Source organism: Pongo abelii, chromosome 3, assembly GCF_028885655.2.
Source record: "Pongo abelii isolate AG06213 chromosome 3, NHGRI_mPonAbe1-v2.0_pri, whole genome shotgun sequence".
NCBI classification, from domain to species: domain Eukaryota; kingdom Metazoa; phylum Chordata; class Mammalia; order Primates; family Hominidae; genus Pongo; species Pongo abelii.
Window position 1 is genome coordinate 161,583,153 of NC_071988.2, and position 19,377 is coordinate 161,602,529.

General features: G+C 45.7%; 1 protein-coding gene across 3 annotated transcripts in view; it reads left to right on the forward strand.

Moving 5' to 3' along the window:
* Positions 1–11,219: 11,219 nt before the first annotated feature.
* MGST2 (microsomal glutathione S-transferase 2) overlaps positions 11,220–19,377 on the forward strand; it is a 101,607-nt gene continuing 93,449 nt past the window's right edge. For 2 of the 3 annotated variants that reach the window (XM_063723665.1, XM_002815158.5), the window contains exon 1: positions 11,220–11,589. In XM_063723665.1, the coding sequence (XP_063579735.1) occupies positions 11,532–11,589 (58 nt within the window). In that variant the 5' untranslated portion in view covers positions 11,220–11,531. The remainder of the gene's footprint in view (positions 11,590–19,377) is intronic. The other variant, XM_024245970.3, reaches the window with a different exon arrangement.

Below are 19,377 nucleotides of genomic sequence, written 5' to 3' on the forward strand. Positions count from 1 at the left end.
CATATGTGCTCCCGAACTTAAAATAAAAGTTAAAAAATATATATAATAAAAGAAAATAAGTTCCCTCTCCTTTCCTCCCTTCAGTGGATTGTGCTAAGGTGCAGTTTCTCCACTCGGCTTGTCCAGAGATTCCCCGAGGGCTGGCTGGGGTGTCTGTGCAGTGACTGGCTACATCTCATCACAGGGCATCTGAAGCAGCACCCCACGTGGACATGCTCTGCTTCTGGCCAATCTGCCATACTTTGCTCTCCCATCACTTTTGCTGCCCTGATACTGCACCCACCAAAGAATGCCTCAGCATTCCAGCCTTGTCTAGAAATCATGGGCTAAGGGACCCTCTACAACCCATCTGTCCTGAAATGCAATTGATTTGTTCTTTTAAATCTCTTTGTCCATCCACACTGACATTTCCCTAGGCCAGGCCAACGTCTTCTCTTGCCTAGACCATAATATGCTTTCCTAACAGATCCATTCGCATCTACACGAGTGATACTGCCCCATCAGTCCACACTGGTGTCAGAATGATCTTTTTAAAACAAATCTCATCACAAAACCTTCCAGCTTAAAACCCATGACAGGCTTCACATCCTCCTTGTAAATAGGGTCTCTCAACCTCAGCACTACTGACATTGTGAGCGGGCAACTCTCTGCTGTGCTGTGGGGGCTGCCCTGTGCAATGTAAGATATTTAGCAGCATCCCTGGACTCTACCCACTAGGTGCCAGTAGTACCTCACTCCCCAGCTGTAATAAGTAAAATGTCTACAGGCATCACCCAATGTCCCCTGAGGACAAAATCATCCCAGGTTGAGAACAGCCGGTATGAAGTAAACATACTTAACATGACCCTATGTGGGCCAACTCTGGCACAGCAGACACTACTCTCTTCCAGGTCTCTAAGCAACAGCCACACTGGACTTCATACAGGATTCTTTGACCATGCCATAGCCTTTCCCTCTGCAAGCCTTTTACTGTTCTTTCTCAGCCTGGAATATTCCCCTTTCTCCTTCCAGTCCACCCTCCGACACACACACACCTGTGCACCATTCATCTAGCTAACACTTTAGGATCAGTCCTCAGCCAAAATGTCACTTTTGTGAAGGCTCTTCTTGCCTCCCAGACTAGGTTAGGCCCCCTGACATACATTCACATGGCAGTTGGGACCTCTCACAGCACTCCCCACATTGATCATGAATTAATTCACTTTGGTTATGGCTTGTTAATGTACATCCTCCTCACTCTGCTGTAAATACTGCAAGAGCAGGGCTGTTGTCTGTCTTGCTTATCCCTGGGTCTCAGCACTTAGTGTGGAGCTTGGCATGTGGTAGGTACTCAGTGCATTTGATGAATGAATGAATAAATGAATGAATGGGCGAATATTACTTATGCACATTCTTTTTTTTTTTTTTTGAGACGGAGTCTTGTTCCATCTCCCAGGCTGGAGTGCAGTGGGGCGATCTCGGCTTACTGCAGCCTCCACCTCCCAGATTCAAGTGATTCTCCTGCCTCAGCCTCCCAAGTAGCTGGGACTACAGATGCGTGCCATCACATCTGGCTAATTTTTTGTGTTTTTAGTGGAAATGGGGTTTTGCCATGTTAGCCAGGCTGGTCTTGAACTCCTGACCTCAAGTGATTCTGCCTGCCTCGGCCTCCCAAAGTGCTGGGATTACAGGCATAAGCCATCACGCCCGGCCTTATGTGCATTCCTGTTTTCTGGTTTCTTCCTTTCTTTCTTTTTTTCTTTTTTTCTTTTTTTTTTTTTGAGATGGCAGCTCAGGCTGGAGTGCAGTGGTGCAGTCATAGCTCATTGCAGCCTAGAACTCCTGGACTCAAGCAATCCTCCTGCCTTAGCTTCCTGAGTTGCTGAGATTACAGGTGTGAGCCACTGCACCTGGCCCCCTTTGCTTGCTTTAGATTTTTCTCTTTCATTGCAAAGCAGTACCCTCATTCCAGTATGAATAAAAACCCAGTTCTTGGATGTTTTACCAACCAAACTGTCTGCCTGATCTTGAGAAACTCTTCAGACACTGCCCAGCTCTCTGATCCACTCCTTTCCAAAGAATTTATGCAAAGTTTTTTTTTTTTTTTAACCGAGCCACTTTAAAAGCTAGAGATACATGAAGGGATCAAATCGAAGTCCAAGGTGTGGTATCCAATTCCTCAGAATATTGATCAAAAAACGGGCATCCCCTTGGCTAGGGATTTCCCCACCACCAGGTGGAAACCTTGTGTCTTTTCTCACCCCTCCTCTATCCCCTTGCAGTTTGCCACAGGGATGCCAAACGTAAAGTGTCCTTTTCTGACCCTTCTCCATGGAATGTACGTCTCTGGGGCAGCATCTGTGTTTGGCTTCTGTCTAGCTCTGAGTGAATCAGGACTAAGGATTAAATCCTGGTATTTTTACATTTGAGCACCTGTGGGTTTTGAGCAATTGACTGTTACAGGTCGCTTGCTGGAAATGGTCAATGTGTTAATCTCTGAAAAACTGAATTTTTATAGGACATTGTTTAGACATGATTTTGACAGTTTTTGTTAACTGACTTGTTCCATTTTCGCTGATGTGCATCTGTAGGGACTTCTGGAAACCTGGAGGAGTAAGCTATCACAGGGACCTCAGAGGGTGGCTTGCCTGGAAGCCGAGCTGCCTTCAGTGGTGGTATCCCGGCAGGTCTGGCAGCCCTGGATTGACTCCCTCTAGCGGTTTCACAAAATATGTTATTTTGATAGAACACCTTAAACTGCAGCTCCTAGCTCTGAATGTGTGGCTGTTAGAATCCTTCTACTGCAAATTAGGGATGAAATTAGATGACCAGCCAGTGGGACCTCTGAGAAGAGAATGAGAAATAGGCTCATGCAGGAGGGGGCGTGGAAGGGCGGATAAGCTGTTTTGTCTGGAATTCCTGTCCCAGACAGGTTTGTCTGGGAATGGCCAGAGACTGAAATTCTGAGGATATCATCCTGCCCAAGTCCCAGAAGCAAAGGTGAGAACCAGGCACACTCTAAGGGCAAGTAGGAGGGAAGAAGAAAAGAAAGAAGAACGAGGGAAGAACAAGAAGAAAGAAGAAGAAGAAAGAAAGAAGGAGGAGGAGGAGGAGGAAGAGGAGGAGGAGAAGGGAGGGGGAGGAAGGGGAGGAGAAGGAGGGGAGGGAGAGGGGGAGAAAGAAAAGGAAGAAGTAGAAGAGGAAGAGGAAGAAGAAAGAAAGAAAGAGAAAGAAAGAAAGAAAGAAAAGAAAGAAAGAAAAGGGAACCAGGCAAGCAGTTTTCAAAGTTCTTTATCATCTTGCTAAGGTAGCTGAAGGATGCAGTCACAGGCCTGCATGCACAGGAGGGCTTTCCTGTTTGGGGCCAGCAGGTTTCTTGTTTTGTTGTGTTTCATTTCTTTTTGTGCAGTACGTGACTTGGCCTCCGATCTAGACACATCAGTGTTTTTGTGAGTCATGTTCTAACAGGATTGTGCTGTGTTGAAATGACTGTTGTTTGGTGTGTCAGCCTAGATGCAGGTTTAGTACCACATTTCAAAGTGAATAAGAGCTGCTTTTAACTGTTTGTTCTTAATCCACCAACCTTTTGTGTTTTCTCATCAAAAGAGGGGTAGCTTGCCCTTTTTCTTTTGCCTTAACAAGCCCCGAAGAGACACCAAATGAAGCCACAGTACCCCTTTTTTTCTTTAAGTAGCCCAATCACATGCTATGCTGTAGGTTTCAAGAGAGTAAACTCTCCTCTGGTGCATAGAAATCTCAGTAAGTTCTCTGAGGCAGTAGTTGGTAGTCCTGGAGATTTTTCAGTTAAATCAATGTTTATTTCAAAAACACCCTTGGTGATTCTAATGTGAGAATCACCAGTCTCCGTGCACTTCAAAGCCAGTGGGCGGGGAAGTACTGGGCCCAATCAGCTGAGACTTGGCTCCAGCCACACTTACCTCTGCTGGTGCCTCAGAGCCTGTTGCCCCATTTCAGCCTCGGATTTCCCTCCCATGTCTGTCTGTCCTTTTCTCTTCCACCCAGGCATCCTGTAAACTCCTCCAGTGGAAACCAGCATTTCTCCTGGGCTGCACCCCTGAGGCCTACAGGTCCTATCTCTCCCAGCCTCACCTCTTCCCTTCTGCCACTGCAGAACCTTCCACACCCCTTTCTCCTCTATCCTGGCACCACTGATGCTCACTTTGGGCACCTACCAGATTATTCACCCCCTCAACAGCCCTGCCCCATCTTCCCTCTTTGGGATGCAGTGAAATGGAGTGATTAGTCAAGCTCCTGAAGCTTTCTAGAGCTCAGTTTCAGTTTCCTTATCTATAAAATGGGAATAATTTACAGCCTCCTGGGAGTTTTGTGCAAGTTACATGAGACCACGTGTGCTTTGCTGGCGTGTCATAATGGATCCCGGATGAGGCCCAGACATCTGCATGTTTCTGTCACCCCCGGTGTGGTAGCAGCGGTATGGGTTATGCTGAGAAACATTGGTTAAGACAGTGGTTCTCCACCTGGCTGTGCATTAGGATTATCTGGGAAGCTTTAAAAAGTTCAGGTGCCTAGGCTGAACCTGAGCTAATGAAATCTGAAGTTCTGTAATTTTTAATGACCCCTCCTCACATGATTCCAATGTGCAGCCAAAGTTAAGAGTAAAGGCTCTGGGGCAGCAGGACTGGGTTGTACTGACTCTGGGTCAGTCACTAACCTCTCAGCCTCAGTTTCTCCATCTGAAGAATGGGAATAATATATGCACTTTACTGTTTGACTATGCAGATTATTTGAGATAATTCTGTCCAGTGGTTGGCATAGGGCTTAGTACAGTGCCTTCTGTTGACTGGATTTGGGAGCTGGCAGGGTGGGCATCAGAGGCCCCCATCAGAGTGAGGCCTTCTCAGCAGCCCTGGGCTCATCCAGAGCACCTCAGCCCTCTGGGTTCCAGGCTGTCCCGTCTCTTGCTGCTCTATCCCAGCAAGTTCAACAGTGGAGCTCTGAGCATGGCCTCTGCAGGAGCCAGGGCATGTCCACGCCAGTGACCCTGTTTTAAAGCATCTAATACAAAGTACTATTCAGTTTAAAAAATTTGTAATGATTCCATGAAAAAGGCAAACCAATAGTATTAGTTCTTTTTGTTGTTGCTTAATTGCCAATATGCAGTATGTTACCTAATTTATGGGTTCAAATTTGGTTTAAAACACAAAAGCAAAAAAAAAAAAAAAGAATAGAAAGTTTTGTTTCATGTGTGGTAACCTGGAAACATGGCCACCATTTATATTATTATTATTATTATTATTTTTTTTTGAGACAGAGTCTGGCTCTGTCATCCAGGCTGCAGTGCAGTGGCATGATCACAGCTCACTGCAACCTCTGCCTCCTGGGTTCAAGTGATTCTCCTGCCTCAGCCTCCTGAGGAGAGTAGCTGGAACTACAGGCACGCGACACCATGCCTGGCTAATTTTTCTATTTTTAGTAGAGACAGGGTTTCACCATGTTGGCCAGGCTGGTCCTGAACTCCTGACCTCAAGTGATCTGCCCACCTTGGCCTCCCAAAGAGTTGGGATTAGAGGCGTTAGCCACTGCTCCTGGCCATAATATTATTTTTGTGAAAATATGTGTTCTGAGGTCTAAACATTCAGCTTACAAATCTCCTTTTGGAACATAAGTTTTTGTAGAGTATGTAAGTGTATGAGTGTGTGTTTTGAATGTGTGATGGGAGTATATGAATGTGAATGTGTGAGTGCACAAGTGTGTGTGTGTGTGAGGGTGTTTATGAGTGTGGGTGTGCATGCGTAGGAATGTGTGTGAATCTCGATGTGTGTGTGTGTGTGTGTGTGTGACTTTGTGTGTGTGGGGAGGGCTGCATGTGCTGAGAGCTGTCAAGAATGGGGACTTCTATTTCTCCTCACCAATCTCTAGATCCTGCTTTATTTTATCCTCTCCTAAGCCTTATGCAAACTTAAGACAGCTCAGGTTGAGACCCTCTATTACTGTCAAAAGCCATTTTGAAGCAATTCAAATGCTCTGTTTCTATTCTTCTGGGAAATCTGTGCTGTCTCAGAAATTCTAATGGCATTCTAAAATCATCTGTTGCTTTGTAATATGGCCTTTTCAACAAATAGGCCTAGTCTCTTCTGCTTTCGCCCAGGGTTGGAGGGCATCGGGATGGCAGAGAGAATGGGCAGGGTTGTGACACCTGTGGACAGCCAGCATCATGCTGGGTTCTGTGCTATTTGCTTCCTTCACATGACTTCATTTATTCATCAGAGGAACCCTGCAAGGTCAGTATTATTATTTCCCTTTGAAAACACATGTCCAGGAAGTTTAGCAACTTGTCCACCATGACACAGATATAGGAGCTTAAACCTTGTACTCTTTTTTTCTACACTACACTGGTAACTGATCTTTATTTTCCTTGCCTTTCTTCTCTTTTTCTGTCTTTATCTTTGAGCCTTGATATGTCATTACTGGTGCTGGGTAGTGGGCAGTTTCTGCTGGAAGGTAGCTGGCATTCAACTGTAACCCTTTGCCCTGTCTGGTCCAGGGCAAAGTCTCCTCAATGGGAATAAAATGCCTTTGCCTTCTTTAGCTCGGTTCTTCACACTCAGGGCTACAAAGCAAAATGCTGCAGTTTCTGAAATGGGAGAAACTATTCTGTAGGATGACTAAAATTTCCTAAATTTTTGCAACATGTAGCAAAATGGAGCATAATTTCAAATTGTGTTTATCTGAGCTTTGCTTAAAAACTTACTGTGTTAAAGCCACTATTAAACCCAGCTACTCAGGAGACTAAGGTGGGAGGGTTGCTTGAGCCCTGGAAGTTGAGGCTGCAATTAGCCATGATCACGTTACTGCACTCCAGCCAGGGTGATAGAGTAAGACCCCGTCTCAAAACAAAACAAAACACAGAAAAACTGCTGTGTAGTTACAAGATTCTTCAACTAGTCAGGACTTCTAGCAAGATAATGTAATGAACTCTGGGTACATGGAGAGTTACGTGGTCATTGATAATCGTGATCACTCTGATAGTTCCTGGGAAAGAGGTGTATTTTCTGTCTCTTTCTGCTACCTGGCCTGATGGCAGTGAGGACAGCCCTGCTGTAGTGCTCAGCAGAAACCTGGATGATGTGCTGTCATTTTTGGAAGGGTAGCAAGTGAACAGAGAGGTGAGACCAGGGAATAATTTGGGGGGTTGCAATTGGTTTGAGGAAAAACCTTTTTTTTTTTGAGATGGAGACAGAGCTTGACAGAGCAAGCTCTGTCACCCAGGCTGGAGTGTAGTAGTGCGTTCTCTGCTCACTGCAACCTCCACCTCTTGGGTTCAAGTGAGTCTCATGTCTCAGCCTCCCCAGTAGCTGGGATTACAGATGTGCACCACCATGCCTGGCTAATTTTTGTATTTTTAGTAGAGATGGGTTTCACCATGTTGGCTAGGCTGGTCTTGAACTCCTGACCTCAGGTGATCCGCCCACCTTGGCCTCCCAAAGTGCTGGGATTACAGGTATAAGCCACCATGCCCGGCTGAGGAAAAACATTTCTATAGTTTAATATATCATTTCTTTTCATCTATTACCAAAATTATACTGAAAGAGTTACATTTAGAGTTTACATTTCACAAAAGCAGTTCTTTTACATGGTTCAGGTTTGTTTTTATGTGATCAAATCTTGGCCTCTCTGTTTCACCTTACCTAGAGTATAATTTTGGTAACAGTGATTCAGTAATAACCAAAGTCCTCAGAAACTCTTTTAGGTTTGAGTTTACACAGATAATAAAAATATTTTAAAAACATTTTACTATCATTACTGTCTTATTCCATTTTGTTGCTATAACAGAATACCACACACTGGGTAATTTATAAAGAAAAGAAATTTATTTCTCACAGTTCTGGAGGTTAGGAGGTTTAATATCAAGGTGTTGGCATCTGGTGAGGACCTTTGTGCTATGTCATCCCAAAGGGAGAGGGAGGGGGCAAGAGAGGGCCAAGCTCACATTTATAACAATCCACTCCTACGATAACAACATTAATCCATTCATGGGAGCAGAGCTCTCATGACCTAATCGCCTCTTATTGTTCTACCTCTTAATACCATTATAATGGAAGTTAAATTTTAACATGAGTTTTGGAGGGGACAAACATTCAGACCATAGCAATTACCAGTATGCTGTTTGTCCTTTTATTTTCCTTTTCATAGAAAAATGTAATAAATGGAACATACTAGAAGGATCTGTGGGAACAACATTCAGGGAAAATGCCATTCCTCTTCAACCAATCCAGGGAAAACGTACAGAGAAACTCTAATTTTTGTGAGTTTTTGTTAATGCTATGGCAGTATTTCAGCTGTGGGTCACCTGGAAATTTTATCACTGCAGAAGGTGATAAACATTTCATTATCCAATGCTCTATTCTTTTATACTTTCCTAGAGGCAATAACTACATATACTGACAATGAAGGTCTTTTTAAATAGACGCATGGGGTTTTGAAGCACTTGAGGTTTTATTGATTAATTGATTTTTAATTTTTTTTACTTTGTGTCAACCACCTCTTAGAATCTGGATTTGGGGGACTGACTTAAGATTGGCTGGGAGAAGTCAGTAGGGAACCTCAGGATTTGTCCAGAAGCTGGGAAGTTGTCGTTTTTTTTTTTTTGAGACGGAGTCTCACTCTGTCACCCAGGCTGGAGTGCAGTGGCACGATCTCAGCTCACTGCAAGCTCCGCCTCCCAGGTTCACTCCATTCTCCCGCCTCAGCCTCCCGAGTAGCTGGGACTACAGGTGCCCGCCACCACACCCGGCTAATTTTTTTGTATTTTTAGTAGAGATGGGGTTTCACCGTGTTAGCCAGGATGGTCTGGGACTTCCAACCTCTGGTGATTCGCCCACCTCGGCCTCCCAAAGTGCTGGGATTACAGGGGTGAGCCATCACGCCCGGCCGGAAGTTGTAGTTTTTAAACCAGTTGACTAGTACAGGTGTACCCAAGAGTTTCTCAAAATAAGAGTTACCAACACCCAAAAGTTACAGTCATCAGCCAGGGCCACATTTCTCTGCTCAGCTCCTCTTGCTGTTGTTCCTCTCTTTCCGAGCGGTTCTCTGACTTTGAGAGCCACTGCCTGCCCACAGGCCTAGTGTAGACGTCTCCTTCGAGATCTGTCATTTGGGAGGTTATTATAGCACATGGTGATATGGGTTCAGGGCAGCTAGTTTGCAGTTTAGAATCTCTGCCATGTACTGAAGCCCAAAACTATTAAACTGAGTATACAAGAATGTTTTGGTGCTGCCCTGGCTTCTTGGCTCTGCCTTCTTATCTAATCTTAGTTGTCAATGATTTCAAGAGCAAACAGCTGAGGAAGCCTGAAGACCAACAAGAAACTTTGAGCAGACCTGGCTTGCAACTATTTATAAATTAATTTTGTTATTCCCTCTTTTCTGTATATGTGTAGTTCCATGAATTCTCCTTTGAACTGGTTATCTTACTGGTTCCCTCATGAATTAGTTACATAAAAATTTTGATATGTTTTCATTTTATATTGTATGAAAGGCATGATTTTTACCTCTGAAAGTATCTTTTAACATTAGGTACATTATATGCTAAGTACTTGTCTAGATACTTTATGTGTTTATTTTGCAGACACACAGAACACATTTGTATATGCCAGGTGCTATTTTAAGTGCTCTCTAAGTATTAACTAATCCAATCCTTAGAATAGGACTATATCATTTAAACTTCTCATCAGCTCTTATTAGCCCCATCTTATCAAAAGGAGGCTCAGAGAGGCCCAAGGTTGTGTCATTAAATTGTAGGGTCTATGTGAGGCTGAGGCAACTGCCCTCCCCAGCAGACACTGGGAGCTCCCTGCTATGGACTAAATGTTTGTGTCCCCTCTGCAATTCATATGTTGAGACCCTAACCCCCAATGTGATGTTATCAGGCATTTGGCAGATAATTAGCTATAGGTGAGGTTATGAGCATAGGCCCCCATAATGGGATCTGTGCCCTTATAAGAAGTGACCAGGAAGCTTGCTCTTTCTCTCTCTCCAACATGAAGGTGTCCTTCTGCAAACCAGGAAGAGGGCCCTCACCAGGAACTGATTGGCCGGCACTGTCATCTTGGACTTCCCAGCCTTCAGGACTGTGATGAATAAATTGCTATTGTAAGCCACCCAGTCTATGGTATCTTTGTTATAGCAGCTTGAGCCAAGATATACCCTCTAACGGTGCTGTAGGATGGGGTGAGGAAAGGCCCCCAGCTTTGTTTTTTGGGAAGTTGCATCTTTAGTTTTGTTATTTGTTTGAGACAGGGTCTCACTTTGTCACCCAGGCTGAAGTACAGTGGAACGATCTTGGCTCACTGCAGTCTCAGGCTCCTGGGTTCAAGCAATCCCCTTGCCTCAGCACCCTAAGTAGCTGGGACTACAGGCACATGCCACCATGTCCTGCTAATTTTTGTATTTTTTTTAGAGATGGGGTTTTGCCATGTTACCCAGGCTGGTCTCGAACTCCTGAGCTCAAGCTATGTGCCCATCTCAGCCTCCCAAAGTGTTGGGATTACAGGCATGAGCCATCCTTCCAGGCCAGAATCTGCATCTCTAAAGAGCAGATTCTCCTGCCTCAGCCTCCTGCGTAGCTGGGACTACAGGTGTGTGCCACCATGCCCAGCTGATTTTTTGTATTTTTAGTAGAGAAGGGGTTTTACCGTGTTAGCCAGGATGGTCTTGATCTCCTGACCTCGTGATTCACCCTCCTTGGCCTCTTCAAGTGCTGGGATTACCAGTGTGAGCCACCGCGCCCGGCCAGTTTATTTTTTTAAAAATGGCTGGGCACAGTGACTTGTGGCTGTAGTCCTAGCTACTTGGGAGGCTGAGGCAGGAGGATCACTTAAGCCCAAGAGTTGGAGGCTGCAGTGAGCTATGATCGTGTCACTACACACTCCAGCCTGGGTGACAGATCAAGACTCTGTCTTTAAAAAAAAAAGAAAGTAAGATTATTATCAGAGTCTCTAGGTGACAGTGAGAGGCAGCCTGGTGCAGGGGATAGGGCACAGGTGGAATCTGCTAGACTGGGTTCAAATCCTAAATCGGCCATTCAGAGCGTGAATAAATTAGAACTGGCTTAAATTAGCATTTAAAATTTCAACAGGATTAAGTAAGTACTTCCTTCTCACTTTTTCCACAGGAGGTGAGAAAGGTCTCAGCAAGGCCCTGGGAGGGAAGGGCGTGGGGATGAAAGGGATCCAGAGAGTCTGTGCATTGGCAGAGAAGATAGTGTAACTGGCACTGCGGCTGGAGGGCTGGTCCCAGAGTGAGCTGCAGCCCTGCCCGCTGGCCATGGGAGAGGCTTAAAACAAACGCCGGAAGCAACTCCCAGCCCCATAAAGATCTGTGACCGGCAGCCCCAGACCTGCCTGCCTTCCTGACTTCTGTTCCAGAGCAAAGGTCATTCAGCCGCTTGAATCAGCCTTTTCCCCCAACCCGGTCCCCAACTTTGTTTACCCGATAAGGAAGGTCAGCATTCAAAGTCAAGAAGCGCCTCTTATCGTCCCCTGCGCTCTACAAATAGTTCCGTGAGAAAGATGGCCGGGAACTCGATCCTGCTGGCTGCTGTCTCTATCCTCTCGGCCTGTCAGCAAAGTAAGAGGCATGGGAAGTTCGTGTGTGTGTGTGTGCCTGTGTGTGTGTGTGTGACAAGGCTTGCGGGAGAGAGATAGAGGGAGGGAGGGAGATGGGTCCGGTGTTTTGTTTCCTACTTGCCCTTCCAGGTAGCTCTGGGTCCTCAGAGCACAGTCGCCTCAGGGTCACCCACGCCGCCTGCTCCCCTCCTTCCCAGGGGCAAACAGAGACTGAGAACATTCCAGAGATTAGTTCTCCCAACTGGACCGCTGTGGGGCCTCAGAGCTCAGCGATTCTGCATCATCTGTGGTTACGACCCACAGCCCGTTCAAACAAGGCGTTAGTAGCCTGCTAATCTCTAGGAAGTGGTGTGAATATTAATTACAAGTGTTCCGACGGAAACGTGCCTGCTTCTAAACCTGGTTGTGATCTCTTGAACGTTGATGTTTTAATTAATGTGTTTTCTTAAATAAACTGCCTATGGTGGCATGATTATCAGGTTGAAAAAAACTTCCTTCAGAAATACGAGCTTTAGATTAAGTAATTAGCTCTAAATTTTAAAACAGCTTCCCACTAGGATTATTCAATATCCCGACTGCCTGGTTAAATAGAGGGCTTTTACTCCACGGGAGTCACATTTGCTCAATTCATATTATCTTACCTACAATGTCAGCTGGGGAAAGGGGTCCGAGTGCAAGAGTGCAAGACTTCTTACCAAGCGTGCATATTTCTTTATATTTCCAAGTATGCCTGTACCAGGAAATAGGGCCAAGCTGCAGACTGCTCAGGTTACACAAACAGCCAGAAACAGGAAGGCCTCACAGCTGAGGATCCAGTCTAGGCCTCCGTGCATGCTCAATGTCTTGCCTAGCCAGTCTGTTTTGAGATTGTATGAAGATCTTGAACCTTCAGACTCACGTTTTGTGGTTTGATTCACACAATCTGTTGTGGAGAAGAGCAGGATATTTGTTTCTAATTAAAGAAGCACTTAGATCTGTTAAAAGGAAAACCCTAGACAAATTACATTTAACTGAGTTTAATTGAGCAAAGAACGATTCACAGTTGGGCATGGGGAACCGGAATAGGTTCAGAGAGACTCTGGGGCTGCCACGTGGTAGAAGAAGATTTATGGACAGAAAAAGGAAAGCGACTCCCAGAAAATGGAAGCATACAGTTCACGATGTACGGAGAAACCTTTAGGCCAAACTTAAAATATGTCAGAAGGCAGCTTTAGGCTAAACCTAATTTAACAGGTCTAAGGCAACCCATCCTGACTCACAGGTGCTACCAAACCTGCATACGCTTTTATCCTAGGCCTGCAGGTCCACAGATGTCCCAAAGCTGACAGAGGTGCTCATCCTCCCTGTTTGCTGCTTGTGCAGGGGCCTGTGTGAACTGGGGCCAGAATGTTAGGGGGCTGGATGGAGTGGGGGTAGGGGTGGGGAGAGAGGAGAGGAGACTGGGTGAATAATGATTAATGGTGGACAGGGAATGTTTAATGACAAGGTGTTAGGGCTGGGCACGATGGCTCATGCCTGTAATCCCAGTACTTTGGGAGGCCAAGGCAGGTGGATCACGAGGTCAAGAGATCGAGACCATCCTGGCCAACATGGTGAAACCCCGTCTCTACTAAAAATACACAAATTAGCTGGACGTGGTGGCACGCTCCTGTAGTCCCAGCTACTAGGGAGGCTGAGGCAGGAGAATCGCTTGAACCTGGGAGGGAGAGGTTGCAGTGGACTGAGATCATGGCACTGCACTCCAGCTTGGCGACAGAGCGAGATTCCATCTCAAAGAAAAAATAAAAAGATGTTGATGAAGAGTTGAACTTTGTAAAATAATTGAAAAGCTGTATTCTGAGCCAAACACGAGGGACCAGTGGCCGATGACACAGCCCCAGGAGATTCTAAGAACATCTGCCCAAAGGGGTCTGGCTACAGATTGGTTTTATACATTTTAGGGAGACATAAGACATCAACCAATTCATGTAAGATGTACATTAGTTTGGTCCCCAAAGGCGGAACAACTGGAAGTGGGGCATGGGCTTCCAGGTCATAGGTGGATTTAAAGATTTTCTGATTGGCAATTGATTAAAAGAGTTTATCTACAGACCTCAAATCCATAGAAGGGAGTGCCTGGGTTAAGATAAGGGGTTGTGGAGGCCAAGGTTCTTACTATGCAAATGAAGCTTCCAGGTAGCAGCGTTTGGAGAGAATAGATTGTAAATGTTTCTTATGAGACTTGAAAAGGTGCCAGACTCTGTTAATTCTCTCCTGGATCAGAGAAAAGACCTGGCAAGGGAAAGGGATTTTCTACAGAATATAGACTTTCCCCACAAGAGACAACTTTCCAGGACCATTTCAAAATATGACAAAGAAATATATTTCAGGGTAAAATACTTCAATTTCTTTCAAGGCCTGCTATCTGTCATGTGATGCTATACTAGAGTCAGGCTGGAATTTGGTGTTTTATTTCTACAAAAAGTCTTAAGTGTTAGGTTTTTTAAAGGGAAGGTGGGGTTAAAGAAAGAGAGACAGAGAGAGAGAGAGGAGGGGGAGAGGGGTAGAGAGGGAGAGAGAGAGAGAGGCTTTACAACAACACAGGTTTATTACAAAAACCTGTGGAGGTGGGGGACCAGCTTAATGCCAGAGCCCACCATTGCTTACAGGCTGGGGTATGTATAGGTATGGGCGGGAGGGGTTTGGGCATCATGGCTTGCTGCCCTGGAGGATATTGATAAGATGTTCTTATGTTCAGGTGGTTTGGCCAGGGATGTTCCTTGGGCTCTGTCAGGATTTGATAGGGATATTTCTTCAGTTGGGCCTTTGCTTGGCAGGGTATGATAAAGATGTTCCTGTGTCTTGTGGTCAGGTGGCTAGGCAGGATTTCTCAGGGCCCAAACCCCTATGGAATGTTTCACTTTGACCAAGGTCTGTGAAATGGCAGGGGGCTTACAAAATGGTGCAGTTTGGACTAACATTAAGGTCTGTTTTAATGTTAATGCTGGTCAGTTATGCCTGAATTCCAAAGGGAGGAGGATATAATGAGGCATGTCTGACACCTTTTCCCCATCATGGCCTGAACTCGTTTTTTAGGTTAACTTTGGAATGCCCTTGGCTGAGAGGAGGACTCTATTTAGATGGTTGCGGAGCTTAGAATATTATTTTTGGTTTACAAAGGAGAGAGAGAGTATGTAAGAGGGAGACAGAGAGAGGAAGACACAACTGTTTAGCTGGCATTAGGAACCAGAATTTGCTCCTTTTGCAAGTCTGATGTTCATGGAGTCAGGACACCATGTGCCGTGGTTGAAGCAGCTTAGATTTTGAAGACAGACAGAGCTGTATCTGTTGGTCTAGCCACTTCCCAGCTGGGTGTCCCTGTTCAGGATACACTGCCCTTCAATGTCACCATCAAAGAGGGTTTAATGGGACCCTGGGGAGGAAATCCCACCACAGTTCCTGGCCCCATGTAGGCGCTCAGCACTGTCAGTTCCCATCCTAAGGTCCTTCTTCGAAGAGAGAAGTTTCTGCTGCATGGAGAGGTAGAGATAGGGTGAAAGAAGCCAGCTGTGGCTGGGTGGGCATCACAGGGGGTAAGGGGCAGAGAGAAAGCTTCCCCTTCACCCTCTGAAGGTTCACTGAACATCAACTGACAAAAGGCAGATTAATAGGAGAAAGGGTATGACAATTTATTTTAATGTGCACAGCATGAGGGAATGGTTGCTCAATAATCCAAAGGGGTACAGCAGTTTGTATACCATTCTTCACAGGGGAGGGAGGAAATGGGGAATGCAGACAATTCTTTTGAGTGGTAGTAAACGATTATTAGGGAGAATGAATGGTCCAGGAGACAAAGTAACTTGTCAATGATTCTCTGGAATTTGATTGGCCAGAGGGGTAGGCTTAATCTGGTGGGAAAGTTCGTCCAGGTGTGTGCATTCCTCGGTCTTCTTTTCCACATGAGACAATGAGGTCTGAGGGAGGAGACGGCAGGCACTTGTGTTTGTCTTAGGGGGTCTGGTTTCTAGGTAGATAAGGGAGCTTCAGAGGACTGCCCAGCTGCATCCTGTGCCTTGGTAGAGACCACAGGTTGAGACAGGAGGCAGTGGAGAGGTCACAAAGACCTTGAGGCAGCTTCTTTAGTTCAGTCATATTTTGAGGTGCAATATTCTGATTTCCTTTGGTCGGGGGGGTTAACAGAAATACCAAACTCTGTGAAATCTTTTAAAGAGGTTTATTCTGAGCCAATGTGAGTGACCATGGCTTGGAGAAAACACAAACCCAAGAAGCCTTCAGTGGGTGGTCCCAAGGCAATTGGGTTACAGTTTGGTTTTATACATTTTAAGGAGGCAGGAATTACAGGCAAAGACATAAATCAATACATGGAAGGTATCTATTGGTTCGGCCCCAAAAGGTGGGATATCTTAAGGCCAGGGGGCTTACAGATTATAAGTGGACTCAGAGATTCTCAGATTTGCAGTTGTTAAAGGAGTAAAGCTTTGTTTAAAGACTTGAATTCAGCACAAAGAAATGCTTACATTAAGGGAAGGGGTGGCCGGGTGTGGTGGTTCATGCCTTTAATCAAGCGCGTTGGGTGACCTAGGTGGGTAGATCGCTTGAGCCCAGGAGTTCAAGACCAGCCTGGGCAACATGATGAAATGCTGTCTCTATTAAAAATACAAAAAATTAGCTGAGTGTGGTGGCACTTTCCTGTAATCCCAGCCACTTGGGAGGCTGAGGTGTGAGAATTGCTTGAGCCCATGGGTTGCAGTGAGCTCAGATCGTGCCACTGCACTCCAGACTGGGTGAGAGTGAGACCCTATCTCAAAAAAAAAAAAAAAAAAAAAAGAGATAAAGAGGTCGTGTGATGCTATACCAGAGTCAGTTGGAAAGTAAGCCACATACTGGGTTAATTTAAAAGAACTGGCCTAATGAGATTTGATGGTTTGTAGGGCGTGACTTAACCCTTGCCTTGCAAGGCCTTAGGTCTTGTCTACAATTTGATGTCTTCTTGCTGCAGCTGGCTTTGTTAGTCTTATGATCCCCATTTTAACCTTAATCCTGGGCAGTTGTGCCTAAACTCCAAATGGGAGGGGGCACAACCAGGTGTGTCCTACCTCCCTTCCCCTCACAGCAGGGAATTCAGTTTTTCAGGTCTCTCTGGGGTTCCCTTGGCCAAGAGGGGGTCTGTTCAGTTGTTTGGGGGCTTGGGATTTTATTTTTGGTTTCTCCCCAGCACATGTGTATCTCTGGAGAAAGCTAGGGAAAGAGGAAAGACAGGCAAAGCAAAAGGAGATTATTCTCAAGAGGTTTTAATCAACTCATAAGAAGGGAAATAAAGTTGAAACTCTGTAGAAAAGGAGGTGAAATAGCACCCCACTTTCATCATATATTCATCATATATACATATATATTTTAAGACATACTGCTCTGTCACCCAGGCTGGAGTGCAGTGGTGTGATCAGGGCTCACTGCAGCCTCTGCATCCCAAGGTCAAGCAATTCTCCTGCCTCAGCCTTCTGAGTAGCTGGGACTACAGGCGCGCCACCATGCCCGGCTAATTTTTGTTGTTGTTTTTTGTTTTGTTTTGTTTTTCTGAGAGGGAGTCTCACTCTGTGGCCCAGGCTGGAGTGCAGTGGTGCGATCTCGGCTCACTGCAACCTCTGCCTCCCGGGTTCAAGTGATTCTCCCGGCTCAGCCTCCTGAGTAGCTGGGACTACAGGCACACGACACTGCACCTGGCTAATTTTTGTATTTTTTAGTAGAGACGGGGTTTCACCGTGTTGGCCAGGCTGGTCTTGATCACCTGACCTCAAGTGATCCACCTGCCTCAGCCTCCCAAAGTGCTGGGATTACAGGCACGAGCTACCGCACCTGGCCCTACTCTCATCATATTATTTCAAAAATAGCCATGGTCTCTCTGAGGCCCCTGACCTGAGAGAACAGAAGGGCTTCTATCCCTTGGGGCTGGAGGTGAGCCCAGCTGAATCCTCTTTCTTGGGGCTGGGCTGGGAGTAGGTGGGATATCTCAGTACCTCTTCCATTTACTGAAGCTCATTCCTCACACTTGCTAGTGTCACAAACAGAAGCCCATTGGGTGCAATTAGCATAAGAAAAGATAGCACTTTTAAAGCTTGCTTATTCCCAGCCTCATTTTGAAGCTCTAGGCTCTTGTGCATTACTAATTCATAAGTCTAGGAGCACATACCTTTCATTATTTCCATTTTATAGGTGGAAACAAGAAGACTTGCCAAGTATTTTCTGCAAGGCTGTGAAGCATGTTAGAAGCAATGGTAATAGCAGGTGCAGAGTGGCCAAGTCCTCATTTCCCCCTCAATGGACAAATCTCTTTAGCTGAGCCCATGAGTCATTGGCCTTTCCAGATTGATGCTGCCCTGGAGGGATGGAGCCCAGGGTTGGAGACAGTCAGGGCCCATCTGTACATTCCTTCTCCTCACTCTGCTCTCTCAGGCTGCAGTATGAATGAGAAAACTCCAATCCCAAGCATTTACACACTTTTTTTTTTTTTTTGACTCGGAGTACAGTGGTGCGATCTCAGCTCACTGCAACCTCCGCCTCCTGGGTTTCAGCAAATCTCCTGCCTCAGCCTCCTGAGTAGCTGGGACTACAGGTGTGCACCACCAAACCCAGCTAATTTTTGTATTTTTAGTAGAGACGGGGTTTCACCATGTTGGCTGGGCTTGTCTCAAACTCCTGACCTCAAGTGATCCACTTGCCTCAGCTTCCCAAAGTGTTGGGATTACAGGCGTGAGCTACCGGGCCCGGGCAGCATTTACACACTTTAGATATTCAGTGACAATGTTTAAATCCTAAACAACAGCTTATATGTAGCAGAAGGGGATTAGTGGAAGGGAAGAGCCTGCTTTGAGAGACCTTGCTGCACCAGGATCAATATTGACTTCTTGTGAGAGGGGAGATCGTATCCTGTTCCAGTAGGAAACACATTGCCTCTAATACCCTTAACACAGGGAGAGACCCAAACTACACACTTGGTGTGGAATTTTAAAAGGAAACCATTTTTAAAACATTAGCAAGTAGGAAACAGATATTGAGGTACTATAACAAGTTAGACAAGGGGATAGTGGGGGAGACAACTGGTAAGGAGCTAAGACTGAAAGAAATAATGTGAAGGGAAATAGTAGTTGCTGTAACCCAACTGAATGTGGGTCCATTCACCCAGCACACAGAAACAAACACAAGCACCAGGATTTGCAGTGACGGAAAGGGAGGCATTGATTGCAGGGTGCCAAGCAAGGAGAACTGGGCAGCTAATGCTGAAGACCCTAACTCCCCAGTGGCTTTCGGGCAAGGGTTTTACAATTTTATTTATTTTATTATTATTTGAAACAGGGTCTTGCTCTGTCACCCAGGCTGGAGTGCATTGATCCTGGCTCACTGCAGCCTTGTCCTCCCAGGCTCAAGGGATCCTGCCTACTCAGCCTCCTAAGTAGCTGGAACTACAGGCGTGCACCATCACCACACCTGGTTAATTTTTGTATTTTTATTTTCTAGACATGGGGTCTCACTATGTTGTCCAGGCTGGTCTCAAACTCCCGGGCTCAAGCAGTCCTCCTGCCTCGGCCTCCCAGAATGCTGGAATTACAGGTGTGAACCACCATGCCTAAATGGGTTTTTAAAATTTGTTTTATAGAGATAGGGTCACACCATGCTGCCTAGGCTGCTCTTGAACTCCTAGTCTCAAGTGATCCTCCCACCTCGGCCTCCTGAAATTCTAGATTACAGGAGTGAGCCACCAGACTTGGCCCAAGCAAGGGTTTTTAAAGGCAGG